General features: G+C 38.1%; 2 protein-coding genes across 2 annotated transcripts in view; one reads left to right on the forward strand and one right to left on the reverse strand.

Moving 5' to 3' along the window:
* The window catches only part of si:dkey-97m3.1 (fatty acyl-CoA reductase 1), a 67,146-nt gene extending 51,861 nt beyond the window's left edge, over positions 1-15,285 (forward strand). Inside the window, exons 5-12 of the mRNA XM_042511044.1 lie at positions 120-297; positions 3,005-3,049; positions 4,170-4,288; positions 5,453-5,520; positions 8,966-9,137; positions 9,599-9,728; positions 10,520-10,647; positions 11,571-15,285. Of these exons, the coding sequence (XP_042366978.1) occupies positions 120-297; positions 3,005-3,049; positions 4,170-4,288; positions 5,453-5,520; positions 8,966-9,137; positions 9,599-9,728; positions 10,520-10,647; positions 11,571-11,733 (1,003 nt within the window). The 3' untranslated portion in view covers positions 11,734-15,285. The remainder of the gene's footprint in view (positions 1-119; positions 298-3,004; positions 3,050-4,169; positions 4,289-5,452; positions 5,521-8,965; positions 9,138-9,598; positions 9,729-10,519; positions 10,648-11,570) is intronic.
* Positions 15,286-16,927: 1,642 nt separating this feature from the next.
* On the reverse strand, positions 16,928-21,761 carry LOC121961591 (endoplasmic reticulum-Golgi intermediate compartment protein 2-like). Its single transcript, XM_042511648.1, has 13 exons — positions 21,636-21,761; positions 21,442-21,550; positions 21,312-21,358; positions 21,133-21,200; positions 20,975-21,015; positions 20,197-20,298; positions 19,587-19,682; positions 19,383-19,438; positions 18,463-18,561; positions 18,065-18,162; positions 17,796-17,958; positions 17,192-17,271; positions 16,928-17,069 (listed from the first exon to the last, which is right to left on the reverse strand). Exons 1-13 carry the CDS (start codon positions 21,739-21,741, stop codon positions 16,989-16,991), a joined length of 1,146 nt encoding a protein of 381 aa, XP_042367582.1. The 5' UTR covers positions 21,742-21,761; the 3' UTR covers positions 16,928-16,988.
* Positions 21,762-22,909: the final 1,148 nt, after the last annotated feature.

Here is a 22,909-nt window from a genome sequence, read left to right on the forward strand (position 1 = left end):
CTGTATACATTTACACATAGTATTTTATCCGTTATGGTGCAGTTATTGATGATATTAATACACAAATAGGTTCAAAGTACCACACACGCTCTGACCATCTCCCTCCTGTCTGGCTTCAGGTGGATGGACGACGGCATCGTGCGTGACATCACGCCGCGGCTCATCGGCGACAGGCCCAACACGTACACCTACACCAAAGCCCTGGCCGAGTACGTGGTGCAGCAGGAGCAGGACAAACTCAACATCGCCATCATCAGACCCTCCATAGTGGGAGCCAGCTGGCAGGAGCCGTTCCCCGTGAGTCGGCTGAATGTTTAACTCTCACTGAGCAACATACGTATTGCTCTGTGGCATATTTCAGTACAGTAAAGGTTAACCCTTTAACACCTGGATTGATGTCAGTTTTCTTGTGCTGCATTATGATACCTTTCCCCCGCCATTCAAACCTCTGAAACTTGAGAAGATTGGTTTTATTTTTCTTGTAAAAACACAGAAAAAACATAATGACCAGCTTGACAAGAAATGTCCTGCAAACTGCAAAATATTAGTAAAAGGTGACCATGAAATTATCAGAAAATTAGCTGGGGGGGATTTTTTTATATATTAATATTAATATTAAGATATTATAATGTCTTGGTATTTTTTGGGCCATTTGCTATAAAAAGAAAAAAGGCCAAGTGAGAGAATTATTAGTACATTTTTAGGGAAAAAAATATAGAGTGAACTAAACTTATATTTCTATTTTTAAAATTAGGTCATGAAAATTTTTTCACTAATTTCTTGCTATTTTTTGGGCCTTTTCTTGTTAAGTTGCTTGTCACCTTCCCATGTTTTCTGAAAGAAATCAAGCAACTTTCTTCAAGTTTCACAGGTTTAATCAACATGTTTGAGTGACTCGGGTTTTCTTGATCCGCTGCTCATTATTTGTCCTGTGATGGTAAAACAAATTGAAATTAGATATTGATTGATGTAATCTTGCACAGGTCAATGCCGCTCCCTCCTGGGTTTTATCTTAAGTGGCCGAGGATTAAAGCAAATTGGTTAAAGGTGGAGGCAGTGATCCTGGAGAAGGTTGTTGATAGAGGTGGTGGTAACAGTAATTTATTTTCGTTTGGCTGAAGACTTCAGTGGACTCAAACAGCTGCTGCGGTGGGAGAGTTGAGGGCTGAAACGGGACTCCGAGGGCGGAGATTCGCTGACATGCTGAATGTCACTTTGACTGTGGGAAGTTGAAGAGTGCAGAGAAGTTCATGTAAAGGCCAGAGACTTAGACTGTGAAAGTTGAAGTTTGCATTACATCCATGATATAAGCTGCTTTCAGTCAAGCTGCTGGTGCTGCGGGCGTCCCGACAACTTTTCAACATTTGCATTTCACATAACTGAGGATTTGAATCACTTTGAACATACTGCAAGAATATAAATATCAGACACTATTGCAACTTTAATCTTTAAGTAAAGAAGTGTTTGTGTGATCCGCAGTTCATAGTTAAAGGGTCAATCTGTATTTTTGCCACCAGAATCAGCTTTATTGGCTTAAGTCTGAGTACAAATACAAATAATTTTGTCATTGTCGCTCTCAGTGTACTGCACATATACAGAAATCAACATGCAGCTATAAACAAGGACAACAAACTGAAGAAGGTAACTTAAAATATTTGACATTGGTTGACCAAAATTAAATGTCCAATGTCATCTTTATGTGAAATAATGAAACTTAATCATAAGATTTGGACACCAAAATCCAATGTCTGCAAAACATCATCATTTTAACCTCCACAAGTTAAATTCTACTGTTGATATACATTTAAAATAGCATCCACCCGAATTTCATTCCAACCAAAATGTTAGGACTCTCTGGCATGACAGCCCATCGTCTTTTTGGCATCATACTGACGGCTGAGATCAAAATCAGAAGCACACCAACCAACGTGAAACTCTTGCATTTTTATTCTGACGCTGGAAATTTTTCTGGGAAAGCTCGAAGCCTCTTAAAAATCATTTGTTGTGAGGCCGGCGTTACACTTTCCGAGGATAACATCAGCGTCCATCGTGAAAAAGAGTGAAAAAAGTGAAATCACAAAAAAAGTGTTCTGAATCATGGTCATCGACTCTGCCTTTGAGGTCATTATTTTATTAGTTTAGTGTCGCATGCATCAGTCGACAGCTACTTTTTAGATGCTCATGATGCTCCGAACCTCCCCGTGAAGCAGATATTAGCAGAGTATTATAAAGATGATGCTGCATGAACCAAACAGCAGAGAAACACAGGGAAGTCCTTGTTTATCTGGCGTCAGGGAAATGTAGGCCTTGTGTGTGCGCGCTGGGACCCTGACAGCAGTTCCTGGCTCTGAGCTCAGCCTTCAGTTGTAAGCCCGGCCTGGCAGCGACTCTTGAAAAGGCCTCACTCACGCTTGGCCATGAAATCGCCTTGGCAGCTTGTGCCAGTAGGCACTGTGGGGCTGAGGGGTGGGGGCTGCCTATTTATATGTTTGTGTTAAAGTGTGGGGTGTTTACGACCACAATATGCATCTAGTTTTGACTCCATGTCTTCAGAAACGGACAGTTTTACCAATATATACGATGCAAAATATGAATTCAAAGATCCGTGTGCCCCTTTGGCCGGGCATGAAGCCATCAACAGATTGTAGTGCTGCTAAAACCACCTCTCACGCGCTTTATCTGTGCCAGAGCGTATTATTAGACTCAGGACAAGCCTCGGCCTCGACCGCAGAATGGCTCTCCAGTCCCACATGTTGGAAACTGCGGCAGTCTATAACCAGTGGTTTCATCCATTTTTAATGCGCTCTAATTGAAGTCGACAATCACTGCCTCCCAGCGTCCCCTGGTCTCCCACCGCAGGAAGTAACATCACCACGAAACAGCTGATTCTGCACACATGAACATGTGCTTAACCACATGCATGTCTCTGTTTTTATCTTTAACTTGATCTGAATCGAGAGAAAGCTCAAAGGATTTACACTTTTTCTCTGTTCTCACACCTCAGGGCTGGATCGATAACTTCAACGGGCCGAGCGGAGTCTTTATAGCTGTAAGTAAAAATGTTCTGAAAGAAACTGTTCACCACCAAATCAAAAAACACAGATTTTTCCTCTTACCTGTGGTGCTATTGATATTTTATTATAGATACTTTATTTGTCTCCATGGGGACATTGGTTTGTCAGTCTAGATTTTTTTGCTGTGGGTTGCTGAGTGTTTGAGATTTCGGCTGTAGAGATGAATCGTCCTCCCACAGGCTCATAGGCTGTTGAATAGCCCATCCATCTGATTCTGCAGCTAAGACTTAATCTGCAATTTACCCCCCTAATTGTACTTTGCACACATCATTCTGCACTTTCTAACTTTATACCTGTGCAGAGCACTTTTTAAATATTCTATTTTATATTGTTTTGTGGGGACTGTTTGTTCTTTGGGATGTTTTTACTGACTGTTAGTTTCTTTTTAGTGTTTTCTGTTGGTATTTATTTTTATATTTTGCACCTGAGATCTCTAAAAGAAATCATTCTGCTCTGCATGTAAATGTATAGCAAAATGACAATAAAGCTGAATTGAATTGTCTCCCTTTTCTCCAATATCATGGAAGTAGATGGCACTTGGTTTGTGGAGCTCAAAGTGCCAGAAAAATAACATTTGAAAAACTCCTTTCAAACCCGGCAGTCTCATCCAGGTGCACTACTTGGTACTGAAATTTGAAACCAATTGAATTGGTATTTGGTAGTAGTGACATAATTCAGGCGGTACCCTTAAAGTACTGAAATGGTACCAAACCCTATATTTGGGAAGAAAAAAATAGTTCCTACATTAAAGTGCTCACAACAAGGTTTGTGGGTTATTTTAGAGTAACTGGGTCGTGATTTCTGGAAAGAGTCGTTGTTGTTGAATTTTTCAAATGTATTTTTTGGCACTTTGAGCTCTACAAGCCGAGTGTCATCTAGTTCCATTATATTGGAGAGAAGGCAAACATCTCTACAGCCGATATCTCCAACACTCTGCAACTCACACCAAAACGATCTAAACAGAAAAACAGCACTACAGATAAGAGGAGGAAAATGTGTTTTTGATTTTGGGTCGAACTGTTCCTTCAGACTTTTCTGCGTTTAAAAAGCATTGCTGTTTAGAGTCTTAAGACCTGTGTGTTCTTCTGTAATCAGGCTGGAAAGGGGATCTTGCGCACCATGAGAGCCAACAACGATGCGGTGGCTGACCTGATCCCCGTGGACGTGGTCATTAACCTCACCCTGGCTGCTGGCTGGTACACCGCGGTGCGCAGGTCAGTGCTTCACCCTGAGGTTAGTCTGGAAATCTGTAAACATGGGTCCCCGGCTCAGACTTTTTCACCTCTGATAGGGGGGCTTTTTAGTTTAAGATTCCCTTGTTGTGTTTCCCCAGTGGAGAAACAGTAGGGGGAAATTATAAACTTACAACTTTGTCTACTTCACACTGCTGTATCAACCTCAGATAAACTTTTGAAAATATTACTGAACATAAAAGGACTGTGGCTTTTGTCCTCAAGGTTATGATGGTTTACGAAAACTGAAATGAAAAATAAAACTGAGAGTGAAAAAACTTTATAGATAATAATCAAAAGATAAGTTTTCCTGGTAAAAGAATCCTCAATACAGGGTGTATCAAGGACAGATACTCTGCAGCCTAAAACGAGCTGCTCGCTGTTGGAAAGCTATTAAAGTTTAACAAACATCCATTTTACTTCAAGTCTGACATGTTAAAAAAAAATATTATTGAACCTTGGAAAATGGTTCAATAATTGTGTGACAGTATAAGCAGCTATTAAAGGAGCTAAAAGATTTTCAGCCAACAAGATAGAAATTGGACAGAAAATTAGACGTTAATTGGTGCAAGGAAAGGACTATTTATAGGTCATAACAAAAGTTTTTCTTGCACCACTACGCTAAAATTTGCAAATCTGGGGAAAAAACAGCCCACTCCCATATTATGTAGCTTAATAGAGATAATAAACTTGAAAAAAAATGGCTTTGAGTCCTAAATTATATTAAAACAAATGTATTTTGTAGAGATTAAGACAGTTCATGTCTCACAAATGCATTAAATGTAATTATGCATCACTATTACCAACTGTCATGTGATTATATCACTGTTTATGTATCTGACAACCTGTACTTATTTTCAGAAGGAAACAGAAAAACAGAAAAATAAAAGTTAAGTATTAACTCCACATTTGAAAATATGTGAAAAGCTTTATTTAAGAGGTTAATATAGTTATCCCTCAGTTTAGCACCCTATACATTCGATATAAAGGTCTTCATGTGTTGTCTCAGAGTAGTATACCCTCAAGAATCACCTGTGTTGGAAAGCACTTTTATTGCACCATAGTTGTATAGCTTAATCCAGGAAATACAGTCAAATATCTGTTTTTATTGGCATAATTATGATCTTCCTCTCTCGCACCTTGCAGACCTAAAACCGCTCTGGTGTACAACTGCACGACCGGCGGCATCAACCCGTTCCACTGGGGAGAGATTGGTAGGTACACTGTTTGCTGTCTTGCTTAAGAGGTAATAGAAACCTGTCACTGCAGGCGAATATTTATAGAGCTGTTTTGTCTGCGCCTGCTCGGCATCCCACAACATTGCTGTCCCGTTCATCATCACAAATCAATACTCTGCTGTTGTGACATAACGTCCCCGTGATGTAGTCAAGTTGTGCTGGTTGTGGTCGGGGCTGCTGTGGAGAGCGTCTGCCACCTGCTGGAAACAGTTGTTTTCCAGCGTTTTCCTTTCATATATAAGACGCCTCTAGATATATGAGCTTATTCTTGAGAGGTAGGCACATAAAGGGTTTTAAATTTTTAAAAAATAGCTTCAAGTATTGTCATAAAAGCACATTTTGGAAGAAAGGTTTTGGCTAAGGAACATTCGCCCAAACATATATATTTTCTTAGATTTCCCTTAAACCATCTTTGCCTTTTCTAGTCTTAAAATTAATCACAAGCTTTTTTGATATTTTAATGCAACATTTAATCATTTTCCATAGGTTTGAAAAGGCAAGATAACACTAATTGCATAAAAATTATAAAAATGGTTTATACGAAGAAAAGAAAGTCAACTTTTGAATTGATTGCTATGATTGTTATTACAGACATTCATGGTACCAGGAGGATGAATCCTACTGACTCTGGTGATCCACTAACATGTGCACAGGTGTAATGGTTCTCAAACTTTTTTCAATAAATGAAATATTTCTTCGGGTATTACCCTCTGACCAGTGCAAAACATTTTTAGATAGAAAAGCACAGAAAACAACGGTGAAACGTTTTTGTAGTGGCAGCTGACAGTTTACAGCAGTTGGTGATTGCGCTGAAAATAAAAATATTTAACACAAAACTCACATTTACATTTTTATTAAATTCATTATCGTAAAATTATTTTAGGAATAAGCATGACTCAAATTTTCTGAATTAACTTTTTTTAAAAAAATAATTTACCCTCTACTGTACCCCCCAATTCGAGATAAACTTATTTAGTGCAACAGTCAGGTTAAATTTTGCATTTATCTAATTACATATTTCAACAACCATAGAACCATAGAAATTTGGTACAGACATTAGTGGCGCCCAGAGGATGAATCCTCCTGTGATCACATAACCTTTAGAAAAAAGTACCCAAAAGCGTTTAAATACTTCGTGCTGGCGGAACCAAAATAGATGCAAAAATGCACAAATAGCAAACTAGATGATGCTCCATTTATATAAGTCCACATGTGTGACGTTCTGGGCCTAAGCTCCTCTTCAGACAAGAGAAAAAGGCAGAGATACACCACATTAGTACCTGTATGCACAGGTGAGTCTAAAATCCAAAGATGCCTACAAATAATCATGCGACACACTACGGGACTGATGTGTTTTATCTCTGCACCTTTTTCATGTCTGAAGAAGGGCTTGGGCCCGAGACGTCACACATGTGGAGGTAATAATTATCCAAATTATTGTTGTTGCTGACGTTGTTAAGGTAATTTTCTTTTATATTTTACTAATTTCCAACTAATTTCTGCTCATTGCCTCCGTCCCATGTTTTTGAAAGAAATTAGGCCAATTTGTTTAGGTTTCAAAGGGTTAAAGTTTGAAAATAAAAACATTTTCAGTCGAAGAAAAGCTTTACTTCTTTTTTACTGAGCGTTGGGTATCAGAAACAGGAAAAATTGCGTTTTTAATAATAAATAATTTCTAAAATTGACCCCAATTAATAGAAAAAAACTCAAGTGAAAACATGTATTCAAGATCCAGCGTGTGATTGTTTTCCGAAAGCACAAACTTATTTTACTTATGATGTGATCTGCATCACATGTACGTCTTTTAGGTAGTTTAAAGATGGATCTGTCATTTTCATGCAAATTTCTGTATATGTGCGGTCAATATAAATTCGTGCTCAGAGCCTCTGTGTTTGGTAGCATCTGAGATCACGACGGCAGCGATGAAACTACACATAAAGAGCGAAAACTCTCATTGTTTGCGTGCCAGAGGTCGTCACATACAGTGGGATTAGAGAGCGGTGGATGTCAGGCAGAGAGGATGACACATGGGACCCTCTCTTCTCCCATTTCCCTTCAGATTAGCAAACATGCTCCCTTCACCGAGGAAATTGCCACCAGATGGCTCGTGGCGGGATTAGGTCTCATCACGGCAACTCCCTGTTATGAAAGAGGAACCGTGTACTCTAATCTCGCCGGCCCAAACGAGGAGCAGGAATGAAGCTAATCTAACACACAAAGATCAGAGAAACAAAACAACAGAAGAGGTCAGACAAAATTCGTTTTTTCTGGTAATGATATTCAAAATAAAAAAAAGGAGGATCCAGCTCCCTGTTGCTTGCAAAGAATTGTGGGTACTCCAGCTTGAATTATTTTATCTCTACTTGGCCAGACCTCAGAGGACATCTCAAGGTTAGCTGCGATACTCTGGGCTGGGGGGGGGCGGAGGGGGGCGGCGGCCACAGCTGGCTGTCACCTCAGATCCGGTCATCTCGGCCCCTTGCAACTGCCACATATCTGTTGCCATGGAAACGCACGGTGCAAAGGCCTAGTTTGCGTGCTGTGTGTGATGTAACGTCTGCGGTCACATGGCTGCTCTCTGTATCTGTGGATGGCTGCTGCTGGATTCTGGGAGGAAGAGGAGGAGGTGGAGGAGGAGGAGGAGGCGGCTGTGCTGCCCAGTGGGGGGAGTCATTGTGTGGCGGCTTTCCGCCTGATATTCCCCCGAGAATCTGAGCTGGAAAATCATGTTATAAAGAAGGCCGGCTATGGTTCCTGGACGGCATGAACCTCGTGCAGAAACTGCAGTTCGCGTGTTGTCAACCATTTCATTGTTCCTGCTCAGTGGATGCTGATAACCTGAGCTTTTTAAAAAAGCTTTTAAGGACCTTTTTTTTCCTCTTCGTTGCATCTTGAGATCCCCACTTTCTCACTGACTTTAAGAGCAAGGCTGTCTCTAGTTTGTGTTTCTCATATATTACTGTATGCCGTATACAGAGCTAAACATCTGGTTTTCCAAAAAATACATATACCTGGAGATCCTGAACTCTTCTCTGTTCTGAAGGTGCCCAAGAATCTCCAAAAACTCAATGATTAAAAATAAAAAAGTTATAAATTTATTGTAATTTGTGGGGTTTTTTTCTCTTATTTTTATTTTATCTTATATATTTTGTGGTGTTTTTGTATGTTTTTTCTTAATCTTCAGGTAAATTTCTTGCAAATTTTTGGGTCATTTCTTTCATTGCTCATTGCCTTTCTCCCATGTTTTTGAAAGAAATCAAGCCACTCTGCTTTCACAGGGTTAAAATTACAAGCTGGGGCTGGAGCAAGACTAGTATTGGAGCTAGATCTTTTCTCTTTGCATTCTCTATCAGACATAAATACTGATTTTTGTTGTTATTTTGTTGAATTGATGCTCTAAACCTGCATGTCCCTTTTGCAGAGCACCATGTGATGTCGTCCTTCAAGAGGAACCCGCTGGATCAGGCTTTCCGCCGGCCCAACGCCAACATCACCTCCAACTATCTGATCAACCAGTACTGGATCCTCGTCAGCCACAAGTTCCCCGCCCTCATCTACGACCTCGTCCTGCGTCTCTCTGGACAAAAGCCGCAGTAAGGCTCCCAGCTGTCTGTTGAACTTTTTTTTTTGATCAACTTTTTATTTAGTTTTGTGCAGAGTTTAATAATAAATCATATATATATATACAGCCACATCTCATCCATATGTGCCCATATGTCTTGCGAGTATTGATACAGCAGAAGAAAAGTTAACCTTTTATTTAACCTTCCCCAACCTGGCTGACTTAGAATGAATAATAATGAATACATAAATAAAAACAATTGAAAAAACAGAAATAAATGCAACAAAAAAATGAATGATTATGAAAAAATGAAATATTTAAACTCCAAAAATAAATAAAAATAATAATGAATACATAAATAAAAACAATTGAAAAAACAGAAATAAATGCAACAAAAAAATGAATGATTATGAAAAAATGAAATATTTAAACTCCAAAGAAAAATTCAACTGTGGTAACCTCTAACCTCCTCCTCCCTCTCTCTTACTTTAGGATGATGCGCATCTTCAATCGTCTGCACAAGGCCATCAGCCTGCTGGAGTATTTCAGCAGTCAGGACTGGGAGTGGAACTCCGAGAACCTGAACATGCTGATGAGCCAGATGACCCCAGAGGACAGAAAGGTACATTAATCCATGTGCATGCTGCCTGCTTTAGCCCAATATTCTACTTTCTAAACTTATGTAGGAAACATTGTTTGATCCAGTCTGAACCAGTATATTTTCTTCATCTGACACCATCTTATTGGTCGTTACAAACCCCCTTTCACCCATGTGAAACTATGTGCTTAAAGGTGTAGGTTTTGTTACAACAGTTTGGGCAAACACATGTAAAGCAGCAGACATTTTGAGCATCGAACATTTCAAACATTCTGGTGAATTTTTAGGCACAAATTTATGCCTCTTCCACATCAATTTAGGGTGGAAATATGATACTTTCTGCTTAAATATTGCATAGTTGCTTCTCTTTCTTTCTGTTTATGGTAAGTTGCAACCGTTGCTTCTGCGGTTGCATGCCACCACCTGTTTTACTGGATGCATTATTGCATCTATGAGTCACCATATAATAGCTAATCAAAATAAAATAAAATTGTCTACATCTCTCATGTTTTTATTGTCAGAGACAAATGCACATGTGCTAAATATTTTGGGGGGCTTAAACCTCAAGAAAAGAGAGAAGCTCTTCCACCACTGAAGATACTATTGCTTTTTAAAGCAGTTTATTATATTGTCCCTCTGCTCTTTCTACATTTTTTTGCATTGTTTTAGTCTTTTGCTCCATCTAGTGAGGCAGAGTGGAATGTCACCTTAATTTTTAATGTCAAATAGTTTCACCAGCTTGAGGTAGTAGCTAGCAGTAGCTTTGGTTTTGTTTTGGTTTCAGTGTCCTCCTGACCATTTTTTCAATCTTGCAGGCATTTAACTTTGATGTGCGCCAGCTGAACTGGCCCGAGTACATCGAGAATTATTGCATCGGCACCAAGAAGTACGTCCTGAATGAAGACATGTCTGACATTCCTGCTGCCAGGCAGCATCTGAGGAAGTAAGTCAACAAGAAAATACAACATAAATACAACAGAAGGTCATCAATCTGTCCAGCCAGTGGATTGTTTATGACATAAAAACAAAGGCAGGAGTCTCACATACACCAAAGAAATACAACTTATTTCCATAAATGCAGTTCAGCAGATGTTTTGCTTTTGCTACATTCCCCACGTGTGTCCTAATAAAATAAAGAACAATAGTTTTTTTTTATCATTTTAACACCATTGAATGTGTCTCTTAAGAGGGAAAACAGATACTAGTTTGTACAAAACTTAACCTTGACACTAAAAGATAATAATTTTATTTGCATAAAACACAAGATAAATTACTTGGGGTTTTTTTGTTAATCACAAATGACATGCAATGACAGCAAACTTATTTTATTTTTTATTTTTTTGCTTTAAAATCTGTGTGTCCCTATGTATCATTCTGTGTCCCCTCTCTAAATTTGGAGGTTTTTGCAGGTCCATGAATGTGACACAGGCAGAGCTCTCCATGGGTTCTGTTTTTCCTCAGCAGCAGTTTGTGACTCCTAGGGAGGATAATTGATCTGCCGCTGCATTCATAGCTGATCAGATCAATAGATGAGAGTGAAAGCAAAACTTTTAGACTTCACAGAGTGAACGGTTCAGTCTCACTTTCACTGCGCCTGACCTGCTGCTCCGTTTGTGCCACAGTGCGCTCTGCGCTCCGAGAGTGTGCTGCAGTGAATAAGCAAACAGTTTTGTATATGTCACTAGTGCTCTGAATGAATGGTTAAGCTCCAAAAATCGAAAACCTATTCGTGTCGGCAGATGTTCTGATCGTGGTGGGCTGCCAGACATAAATGAATGTGTGGGAAACCTTGAACATTTTTTTGTTATTTCTGTGATTCTAAAACCATCACTTTATTTCCTTTCTACTCCCTGTCTTTTTTCCAAGACTGAGGAACATCCGCTACACTTTCAACACCCTGCTGGTGGTTTTCATCTGGAGGGTGTTTATCGCCCGCTCCCAGATGGCCAGAAACATCTGGTACTTTGTGGTCAGCCTCTGTTTCAAGTTCCTCTCCTACTTCCGCGCATCCAGCACCATAACCAACTGAGTCTTCCTCGCCGCCTCAAACCAGAGACAGCAGCCCTCGCCTTTTAGCTGTCAGCAGGACGTAACATCTGAGACTCTGACCATCCACAAAGGACGACCTCAATCCTCCTCTTTGTGTGGATTAGCTGGGGGCTCTCGACAGGTGGGAGGCTGCAGTTGTGTGAAACACTCAGAAGCGAGAAAAGAGGTCTACTAGCCATGAATTATTTGTTTAGTTTTCTGTCACTGTTCAGTCACCAGACCCCGTCCAAAAAAAAAAAAGTGTTGTCATTCATTTTGTACCTGCCGTTTTCTTCTCAAAGTGGCCAATTATATATGCAACAATAAGCCTTTTGTGTGACCTTCATTTTCTTTTCCACGTCATCGTTTCCATCCTCTTGAATCTACATTGCCTTGCCTTGTGATGATTTTTTTTCATACTTGAAATATGGCAGTGCTTCACTGGAGGACGATTTCTACAAGATTATTTTCTGTTTTTTACTGTGGGGATATCCACTTCCTCTCTTTAATACGCAGGTGATTTGGATATCTGTATGTCTTGCATTACATGTTATCTACTGCCTTTGTAAGATTACACCAGAAAACGAACTGTTGGTTATCTGTCTCAAGGCCAATCCACATATTGAGACTCGTAGAAAGCAAAATTCTGACCACAAGACAACAGTATCACTACATATTTACCGAAACATCTGGATCTGCCACCTTTCCTGCTGTCGAGGTTGTCACTTATTTACTATCACAAACAATAATGTCTTTGAACATAATCCTTGTTTGTTTGAATGCTCATCCACTTTTTGCCTGTTTGTACAGCAGTTTGTACTGAAACTAAGTTTACTACTTTTACATCTTTATACTTGCGTCAAAGGCTAGTCTGATATAAGTGGTAGACCTTGGCAGTGTATTATATATAAATAAGAGTACATCAGAGTCAAGTGTATTTGTATAGCCCGGTATCACATACTGTACAATGTCTCTGAACAGTTTCCAACCAAGTTTTCTAAGAAGACAAACTCCCCCAGAACCTCAAAAGGCACTTCAAAAAGGGACCGCTCCTCTCTCCTCAGACAGCTGCGGGTGAAACAGTAACCATAGGTGAAAATATTACACATTAACATTAAACTGTAACAGTTGTACACACCAAATACACAACCCTGTCTCCTAAAAATTACGTTCGTATGTTAGTGAACTCCTTTGTTAAATATGTTGTTGTGGCGACGTAATCGCTGCCTGGAATATGTTCAGAGACAACGTTTCTCTCAGGTAACGACACACAACATTCATGTATCGCATAGATTTTGCAAGGTAGCTGTTTGAGGAGGATGGCAGGGGTAGTGTAGGACATGGATACCAGATCCCCAGCTATGTGTCCAGACTTCTTTTTTAGGTTTCGGCATTAAGACACTTTGGTTATGGTTAGGAAAAGATCTTTACATCAGTTAAATTTTAAAAAAGAAAACAGAGGTAATTACAAAAAAGAAATGCTGTAGTCGCTACGACTGGATACTGTGTTGCAAGACTGCCTAAATTAGTAGAAAATACATAACATTTTTCATTGAAAATTTTGCTGATTGGCTCAGTACCAACATTTTTGCAACTTGCCAGGTTGTGCATAAACATAATTTCTAGAAGACAGGGCTGAAACAAAAAAGTGGAATTCTATAAAGTCCAATGCTGATGTCGTAAATCAAAAATTAAGAAGTTCAAAGAATAGGTCCTGTCCAATACCAGTGATTTAAATGTCCAAGATTGTAGTTATGCGAGGTTGGGAGACCAAAGTTAAGAGCAAGCAATTTAGTAAAGTAGGAAGGACCCTGGTTTACATTTGTTACATTTGAGTCACAATGATTACCTAGGACATTGTTTAACAATGTTGTTCTGAAGGTATTTCTAGAAACCTTAAAGAATCGAACCATTCGGAAATTATTCCTTCCACTGCATGATAAAGACATACAACAGACATGTTTCCTGATCCAGAAAAATTTGATAGCCGAGTAGTTTCGTGGAAAAGAAAATACTCTTAAGAAACTGAGTTGCAGTTTGAGAAATGGGTTTGAAATCATTGTTTTGGAGCAGCATTTTCATCAAAATGGTTCGAGGAATCATTGAAGTTTCTAGAAATACAGTCAGAACAACAGCTGTTAAATATGGGTTTTTCAAACATCACAGGGTCTGTTTTATTCAAGGAACAGATGATGTTACTCATATGTAATGCTAATACTTGAGTCAGCAGAAGGAAAATGAGCCATCAGGGCACTCAGCAGATAGCAGCAGGCATGGCTGAAGGAAACTTGAGGTTTATGCCATGTGAAAATGAAGGCAGTATTGACTGAAGATTTCTTTTAGTTCTTGAGGCAGGCCTTAGAATAATGAAGAAGTCATGCGGTTTGTTAGATATGTCTGAGAAAGATCATGTATTTATATGTAAAGATAGACCACAGAATCATCCCCAAAGAAGCAGGCAACTCTGTTGAAGGCTAAAATTTTCCCATTTAAACCAGAAAGAGAAAGATTTCAGTTTTGTCTGTGTGTAAGAAAAGATTTATCAAACTGCTTTTGACATCAAGATATGGCATGGAGCAATCTTTGCACTTATTGCTATATAGAGTTGAGTGTCATCTGCATAAGGGCGAAGATTCATGCTGCAGCTGCAAATTATTCTGCCGAACATAAGGATATTGTGAACAGCAGTGGACCAAGTACAGAGCCCTGAGGTTTGCCATATCTTACCCAATGGAGAATTGGACTATTTTTAAGCAACTGTGACCTACTATATGTTAGTCTGGACCTAAATCACAAAAGTGCTAGGTTATGAATAAGGAATTTAAGGTCTTCCTGGTATTACATCCTTGACCCCAGTTTGGAAGATCTGTAAATAGTTGAACTACATATTATTCTTATAGACTACCAAAAATTGTATTTGACTGTTGATTTTTTTGTTTTGCTTGGTGAGTGTCTTCACAGGATTTCACCAACAGAGCTTCCCACAGAGTCTACCAAAAGTGTTTAAGTGCGACAGGCAGGTGTGATTTTTACTAAACAAATGAAAAAACTGTGTACAGTATTGTTTGTGTTGCGAGGCTTGACTCTTTGACAGATTACAAATAACAGTTATAAGTAATATGGGAGAAAAAGGGACGCAACTAAATAAATGTTTATGCAAAGCTCATGTCTGTGGTGTAATCATGGTAACTGTCCTCCTAATTTCAGAGGGGGATAATAAACCAAAATGTCTGCAGTCATACGAGGCCTGTATGATGAAGTGGTATCATCATTGTTCTTGCAGCGTTATTGTAACAGTGTTGTTACGGAGGTTTGCTCTTCTGTATGTGTGTTTCACAACAAAGTGCTGTCTTTGCTGTTTGTAAACCAAATGCAGAGCTCTGTTGGTACGGAAAACCGCAGGCTGGAGCTACAACAGCAACGCGTAACCAATGACTTCATCTTACTACTTTCTGGTGTCATTTACAACTTGTTTGACCACCTTTAGTCCTTGCTCTGACAACACTTCATTCAAAGTCTGCTTGGCAAAACTGAAATAAACTAGAAGAGAAAACTCCAAGTGTGCTGCAGTCCATTAAACCTTACCTCTACATCACCAGGTAGTTTCTTTACAAAATCTCAATAATAACGGCATCATTAAAGTCCTAGTAAAGCAAAATCAGCAGTTTCTTTCTAAACACATTGAAAATGTTAGAGAATACTTGTTGAAAACATGTGAACAGACTGGGAACTTTACTTCATTGTTGTCTGTTATAACTGTTTTTCACCATTCCTGTGTCCAGGATTTTTCAGCAGACCTAAAATCATGGCACAATGATGCACTGGAGCCATCCTTAACATAACTCCTCTCCTACTTAATACTACATTACTACAAGCAGTGCACAGCAAAAGTAAGTACGTTTAAGTATTTCCCAGTTTACCAGCACCTGGGGAGAATGGATTTATTGATGAAAGCATGTCAGACTCCATCACTGTAGGCTGCCATGTTTCAGCTAATTGCTTATTGGACCTTCTTCTTCTTCTATTACGTTACATACTAATCAAGTTAGTAAGCAGCATATGGGTTGAATGTCACATGGTGAAAACATGGATACCTAACCCTAATCTTTGATACCTTTGTATTGTTTTGTTTTCTTCCCTTCTTCTTCTTTTGTTTTTCCCAGGTTTCTTATACAAATCGATGCTGTTGTGATGCTGACTTCTAAGGGCTATGGAGCATGTCCAGAACCTCACCCGAGTTCAGGTCTGAATATAGCAGCCCCCAATCTCATTATCTTGGTGTGTTAGTCCGACTTCAAGAAATGAGTACAATTTCACTCTGACTTTTAGTAAGTAAGTAACACAATAATTGCAATAACAATAATTTTATATTTTTTCCATTTAAAAACATCATGTAAATGTTGACTGTTCTTCCACTGTGAACATTTAATTACCTACATCCCACAAGCTCTCTTTACCAATGTACCTTTGAGTCTTTCTGCACAAATCAGCTACCCGGACCTGATTTAATTTCTGCAGTCCTTTAGTTTCTTGTTGTGTCTCCAGGCTTCAGATTATCTTATTTATTTAACTCTCAAGCTATTCAAACTCTTTATAATCTTGTTAATTTACCAATAAGCTCATATTACACATAAAAATGCCAGTGATGAGCATTAACACACTCACCTCTGCGATCAAAAGAGAATACAGTTTTTACTGTGTGTGAAAATGCACATTTTTTCTTAGATGGGGAGTGACATTAATACTAAATTAGTGCAATATGATTTGGTTTCCCATTTCATAATCTTCTGCTTCCATTGCAGTAATCCTTTAAATATGACTTGCATAATTGTATGTGTCACACTGTAGAGATTTGAAGACCATCCACATCTCTTTGACTTACCTGAAGATTTAATTTTTTTCTATATTGCTAATACTTTGGGGAAAAAACCTCACTGGTGTTTTTAATTTCTTTGATATTTAAACTTTAATTCAGACAACCAAACAGAATTATGTGCTATTACAGTAAATGGAAGAGAAAGCCTAAAACATTTCTAAAGAAACAAAACACATTACAGAAAGGAAATAACGTTTAAAAACACATCTGACTGAAGTCACAGGAAACACATTTTTCTAAAGAGCAATGATGTGGATTTAACTTTTTCAGGTTAACACAGTGTTAAACACACAGCTTAGCCTTTTTCAGTAGAAAAACAAAATTTAATGACGTACTGAAGATGTCTGGTGATGGCCTAAAGCCTGGTCAGTGAAAACCAGCTACTCCTGAGGGACATCTTCAGCCAACAAAGGAGTCTGATGATTGTTTAGACTGTTCATCTGATTGTGTAGTTGCACGTCCTAGAATAGAGTCAGTACAGGTAAGTCCATTTGTTATTGTGAAGTTTACAATGCTTTGTATTACAGTGAAGGAGAAACCTAGATTTTGGATATGGTAAAGGCCACAGACTGTAGAGACTCACCTCTCTGGGTCTGTAGACTCCAAGTTTGAGGCGACAGCAGATAACATCAAAAAAGAAGCCAACCAGCCCATGAAGCATGCCTGTGAAGAGAGAGGAACACACAGATTAATAGATAGGTAGATGAATTTAGACACACAAAATATCACACAAAAAGATCTGAGCATATGACTGGATAAATGAGACTTGGATTATACTGCACGAGTTGTGTAAGAGTTTGTAAACTGATGTTTTGATGTGGTTTTGCTGATGTTAAACACGGACCCCTATGACTTTAATTCATCAAGAATTTTCTCTGTTTTTGGATTCTTTGTTCACAGTTGAGGCATATTAGAAAAGCGAAGTTATCTTCACGAATTGAACATAACAAGGGGTGAGTAATCGATACACAAACAATCATTTGAGGGTTGATGTATTCGTTTAAGTCAATCCTAGTTTAAACTACTACTTTTATACAGTGTAGTAGTTGTTTTAGGGCCTGCAAATAACTCCATCTATACATCAGGTAAGCTGCATTTCTTCTTCATTTGTGAGAGTATTTATCCGTACTATCCCTGGTAAAATAACACAAACAGATTAATGTGGTTGCAGGTGAAACCAGACTTGCCTGTGGTGGAGAAGATCCCCCCGATAATGCCGCACAGTCGCACCAGGAACTGCCACAGCGGCATATGCTGCTCGCTGACCGTCACCATCAGAGAGCTGGTGTCGTACTTAATGAAGATGCCGGAAACGCCGTGACTGCCCGCCGCGTGGTTTATCACCCGCTCCTTGGAAAGAGACAGAATGGTGGTTAGTTTTGTCCCAGCTTTTTCTTCACTCCTCTATCTTATCACTCCCCTTGTGGTGCTGTGGTTTTGGGGTATTTTCACTCACCCGCTCAGTGACAGAAAACTGGTGTGTGTCTGCAGATATCTTGTACGTGTTCAGTCTGGTTGGAACCACTGTGATGAAGTACTGGAACATCTGATTATCTGGAGTAAAACACAGCAAGGAATAGTGTGCAAAAATCACATTTTTGAATCAATTTCAAGGAGGAAAAATACTTAAACTACAGCTAAAGAAACTCATAATGAAACTTAATCATTTCCATCATCTTTAAAGAAAACCTCCTTACAGTAATGCCCCCTTAGCAGTGCTCATCCAAGGTTGATCTAAGGACAGTCTGACTCAGCTCATGATTCAATAAATGTCACAACGCGTCATTAATTCGGCAGAAACCTCCATCATATGTTTTATCCTCTCCCAACTCTGGAAACACAGCAGTAACTCACTGTTAAAGGTGATTTTCTCTGTGCCATCCAGAGGATTGATGATGCCCGGTATCTCCTCCCCAAAAGATAAATGGTCTATTCGATGGGAGAAGTTGTACGCTGTAACACAAAGATGAGAGGACGCTCAGGTTCAATCAAGGCCGCGGAGAATCACTGAGCGAGCTCTAAGTCAGCCTGGAGAGAAATCTGCGCTGTAGGCCTGTATGTATAGTTGCTCTTTAACCCTTTGAAGCCTGGATTAACATCATTTTTTTTCCCTAAGAGGCCATTCATAAGCATTAAAACCTTTAAAATTTATTTTGAATACATGAAAAAAAAGACAGTGAGCAACTTGGCAACACATATCCTGAAAGTTGCAAGAAATTAGTAGGTTTCAAAAATTACTTTTAAAACCCAGGGAACAATTTCAAAAAAAAATTATAGTTACAATTATCATAATTACATATTTTAATATTTGGTACAGAATTATTTTTATTTTTATTTTGTTATTGGTCTTGCTCTTTTTCTGGTATTTTTTTATTTTCTTTTTCTTTTATTTTTTTATTTTTTAACAAATTTCTTGCTCATTCTTTGAGTTATTTCTTCCAAAGTTGCTCATTGTCTTCTTCCTATATTTTTTAAAGAAATCCAACAAAGTCGCTCAGGTTTTAAAGGGTTAAAGCCATGGTAGGCAGAAATCTGGAATGACTGATTATTAATAACATATCTAACATATCTAAACATGCAACATTTAATCGTATCATTGACGTAAAAATCATCTTTCATATTCTGCAAATGAAACGCCCTGAGGATGATGTATGCAATAAACACCTGTCATCTCTTTTTCAAATTAGCAATCATAATTTTTGTTGAATCATGATCAGATTCTTTTTTTAAAAGAAAGAAAATATGCAAACATAATTAGAAAAACAGTTACATACACTCGTGGCTTACAAAAGCTGCAATATGGGCATGACCCTGAGGATGATGAATGGGTCTGAAAAGGAATAAAGACGCATTAGTACACTGGTGTCAACAAAAGCTCTGTATAATTGCGTCTATTTTTAAAATGAAAACGAATTCTACGGTTAGATCACAGTGAGAAGAAGTTATATCTGTCAGCCTCAATTCCTCTCATTCCTTACTTTCCCACAGTGATGTGCAGGTTTCCTGCCACCTTATTGACGTAAACATGTCCGTGTATCCTGCAAGCATCAAGCGGCTCCATAGAAGCGTCCTCCCTACACACACACACACACACACACACACACACACACACACACACACACACAATTATTGAGCATAAAATTTGACTCCTTAACTTTATATCAGCCTTATATTTGCAGTATCAGGCTGGTAATATATGCAGAAAATAGAACTTGATTCTGTGCAGAGTATAGGTGTGGATTTCAGGCGGACACATCCCCCTTAAAATGTAAAATATGTGTTTGTATGTGTTTCTTCCCCCTAAAACATTGATGTAGCAAGAGACTTTTAGTTTTGAAGAAATTAAAGAGGATTTCACTATAAATGGATGCAAAAAAGCACACTCTGGCACAAAAAAATCCAACAGAAAATTAAATATTTAATGCTTAAAATTTGCTGGGCGAAGGCCTCAAAACACCATATTTCATAAGTGTCCCTCCCTGTCTTGAAACAAAACCTATGCCATTGGTGCAGAGTACAGTATTTTTTTCTGTAGGATTTATGAAAAAGCTACCACTAAAAAATACAATATTTATTTCTGTAACTGACCGTGGGGGCAGGGCAGTGGGTCCTCCTTTGAGGAGAGTTTTGTAAAGCACTTCCTGAAGAGCATGTTCCTCTCTCAGTCTGTTCTGAATGAGAAGCAGCGTCCTGAGGAAAATAAAAAACAAAACAGGTCGGCAACATGTTGTCAAGCTACATCTGAACGTAGCTCTGCAAGTTTGACTGACTGCTGCTAAAATTCGGGCGCTTCAAAAACAACTACAAACGTCTTTGACAGGACAAGGAAATGCGACATTATTAGAACTAAAGATTCAACTTTGCATGGCCGCAAAAAAATGTTCCTCTTCAGTGCCTGCAAGTGTTATCACCTTAAATTCGCCTTTTAAAGGAACACTTAACCCACAGACTGATCATTTTTATATTGATTACTGGCCCTGTGTTTGTGAAATAAATTTTGTTTTTTTAACATGCCCTAATGATGAACGAGGAATTCAAAAACTGAGAAAATTCGTGATGAACTGAAGTCAAATGAGCTCCATGTTAACAGCAGCAAAACTGCATCAAAACATCTGTTTACAAACTCACACACAACTCGTGCAGAATAATCCTCATTTATCCAGTACTTTTGCTGTTAGTAAACAAAAACACTATGACTTTTTGGATTCGTCGTTCTCTGGGTGAGTTATTGATAAACAAATGATCATCTGGGGCTGAAGTAAAACTGAATTTAAACATAAAACATGACAATGCAGAAGCCTTCAAATTAGACAACACAGTGTTAGGCGATAGTGCTTTACTAAAGTATCTCTCTGTGACAGCTTACCTTTGCCACCGTCTCTGTTGTGGAGTCAGTTCAAAAATAACCTGGAAAAAAACACACAACACACACACACACACACAAAGAAGAGATACATCTCTAAAAAGAAAGAAAGAAAATGCAGTTTAATCACGTTCTAATGTTTGGAGACACGCGTCACTCACGGGCTCGTACTGCAGGCCGCTGGATGTGATCATGGTCTCAGCCAAGTCCAAAATATCTGCTCCGACATCTGCAGCCACAGACATAAAATGCATGCACGCAACTGACACATATTTACAGATATAATGCACCTAAATAAGTAGTTTGTTTATGTGCATAACAAAGAAGGTAGGATACTCACGCTGGCATTTCATGGCGACTGTTATGTCAACATTTATTCTCAATTTGCTGTAAATGAGGAGTGAGAATAATATCAGTATAGCAACAGGGGGCGAGGGCGTAATATTTAATATCTCTGAAAATAAGCTTACCTGGAAAAATCTTTATCAACTTCATATTCATACTTCATCCAAGTGTCTCTATAAACAAAGAACTCTAAGATAGCCAGAAGAGCCATGGCGCCGAAGGCTATCAGCGACACTGTGGATGAGACGCACACGGTGGTCACGGTTACTGATATCGTCGCTGTTATTGTTGTGTTTGTGTTTCCAGGGGAGTGACCCACCTGTTCCCCCTGACGCTGAGGTCTCCACGTAGCTCTCGGACACTTTGGGGAAGGCGTCCAGTTCCCTCACCAAGCTCAAGGCTTTTCTCCGGGACAGACGCCTCATGTTCAGGTTCAAGGTTCAGCTCGCCACCTCCTCAGTCATTAAAAAAAATACAATTACAGAGCAAGAACCCATATATTTCATGCAAACACGCTCATAGGTCTACTTTCTACCATTACAGTTTACTAACTACACAGTAACTAGTGTTGGGAAGGTTACTTTTGACATTTAATAGGTTACAGATTTCTAATTAACCTGTCAAAAATGTGACAAGTCAGCTAATATAACTATTTTAATAAATTAATCAAAGTAATGTAACTTATGACATTTGATTACTTTTAGATAACCTTTCTCACAAATGTTTTAAATTGTAATAATGCTGAAAAATGTCTGGGAAAAGGCTCCTCTTAAAGATGACATTCCTGCACAGTGAAGAAATGCAAAGAAATTATATTAATGTTACATTCTACATATAAATTTGCACAGAAAAAAAGATGTAACATATTCGTTTAGACATTTTGATTAGTATCTGTAATTTAATTAAATATTTCCTCTCAGTTACAACTATAACAATTACATTTATTTTTTCATCTAATTATGTGTAACTAATTACATATAGTTACAATATTTTTTTTATTGGGTGTAACATTTTTCTAAAGCTTTGTTGCCTCAGTCAAAACTGAGGGTTTTTTTTTTTAAATAAAGTATCCTAAAACAAGTATTGAAATACATTTTTAAAAATGTAAATATGATAATAATAATCGTATAAATAATAATAATAAATAATAATAATAATAATAATAATAATAATAAAATCGTATAATAATAATAATAATAATAATAATAATAATCTGTATAATAATAATTTAATAATTAATAATAATAATAGTAATAGTTTAATAATATATAATAATAATAATAATAATAATATAATAATAATAGTAATATTAATAATAATAATAATAATAAATAATAATATAATATTAATAATAATATTAATAATAATAATCAGTTTTTTTTTAGCAATCTATTTTTTTTTTTATTACCATTACATACGTAGGTTGTCAGTAACACTGGATTTTTAGAATTGCACCCATATATACACACAAAACGATTTTAATATTGGAATCAAAACCATTTTTTTTTTTTTTTTTTTTGGCTCAACATGACATCCTAACATTTAAATGTCACATATCTGTATTTACTCTATAATATCGCATTAAAACGATAG

This window comes from Plectropomus leopardus, chromosome 22, assembly GCF_008729295.1.
Source record: "Plectropomus leopardus isolate mb chromosome 22, YSFRI_Pleo_2.0, whole genome shotgun sequence".
Classification (NCBI taxonomy): domain Eukaryota; kingdom Metazoa; phylum Chordata; class Actinopteri; order Perciformes; family Serranidae; genus Plectropomus; species Plectropomus leopardus.

What these genes read in the sequence shown, in the direction of transcription:
- LOC121961591 (XM_042511648.1), bottom strand. Translation starts at nt 21,741, where the DNA reads ATGAGGCGTCTGTCCCGGAGAAAAGCCTTGAGCTTGGTGAGGGAACTG. An exon ending in AGCTTTTGTAAGCCACGAGT is followed by an intron (nt 18,562 to 19,382) that starts GTATGTAACTGT and finishes TTTGTGTTACAG; the next exon opens with CGTACAACTTCTCCCATCGA. An exon ending in AGAGAAAATCACCTTTAACA is followed by an intron (nt 18,163 to 18,462) that starts GTGAGTTACTGC and finishes GTTTTACTCCAG; the next exon opens with ATAATCAGATGTTCCAGTAC.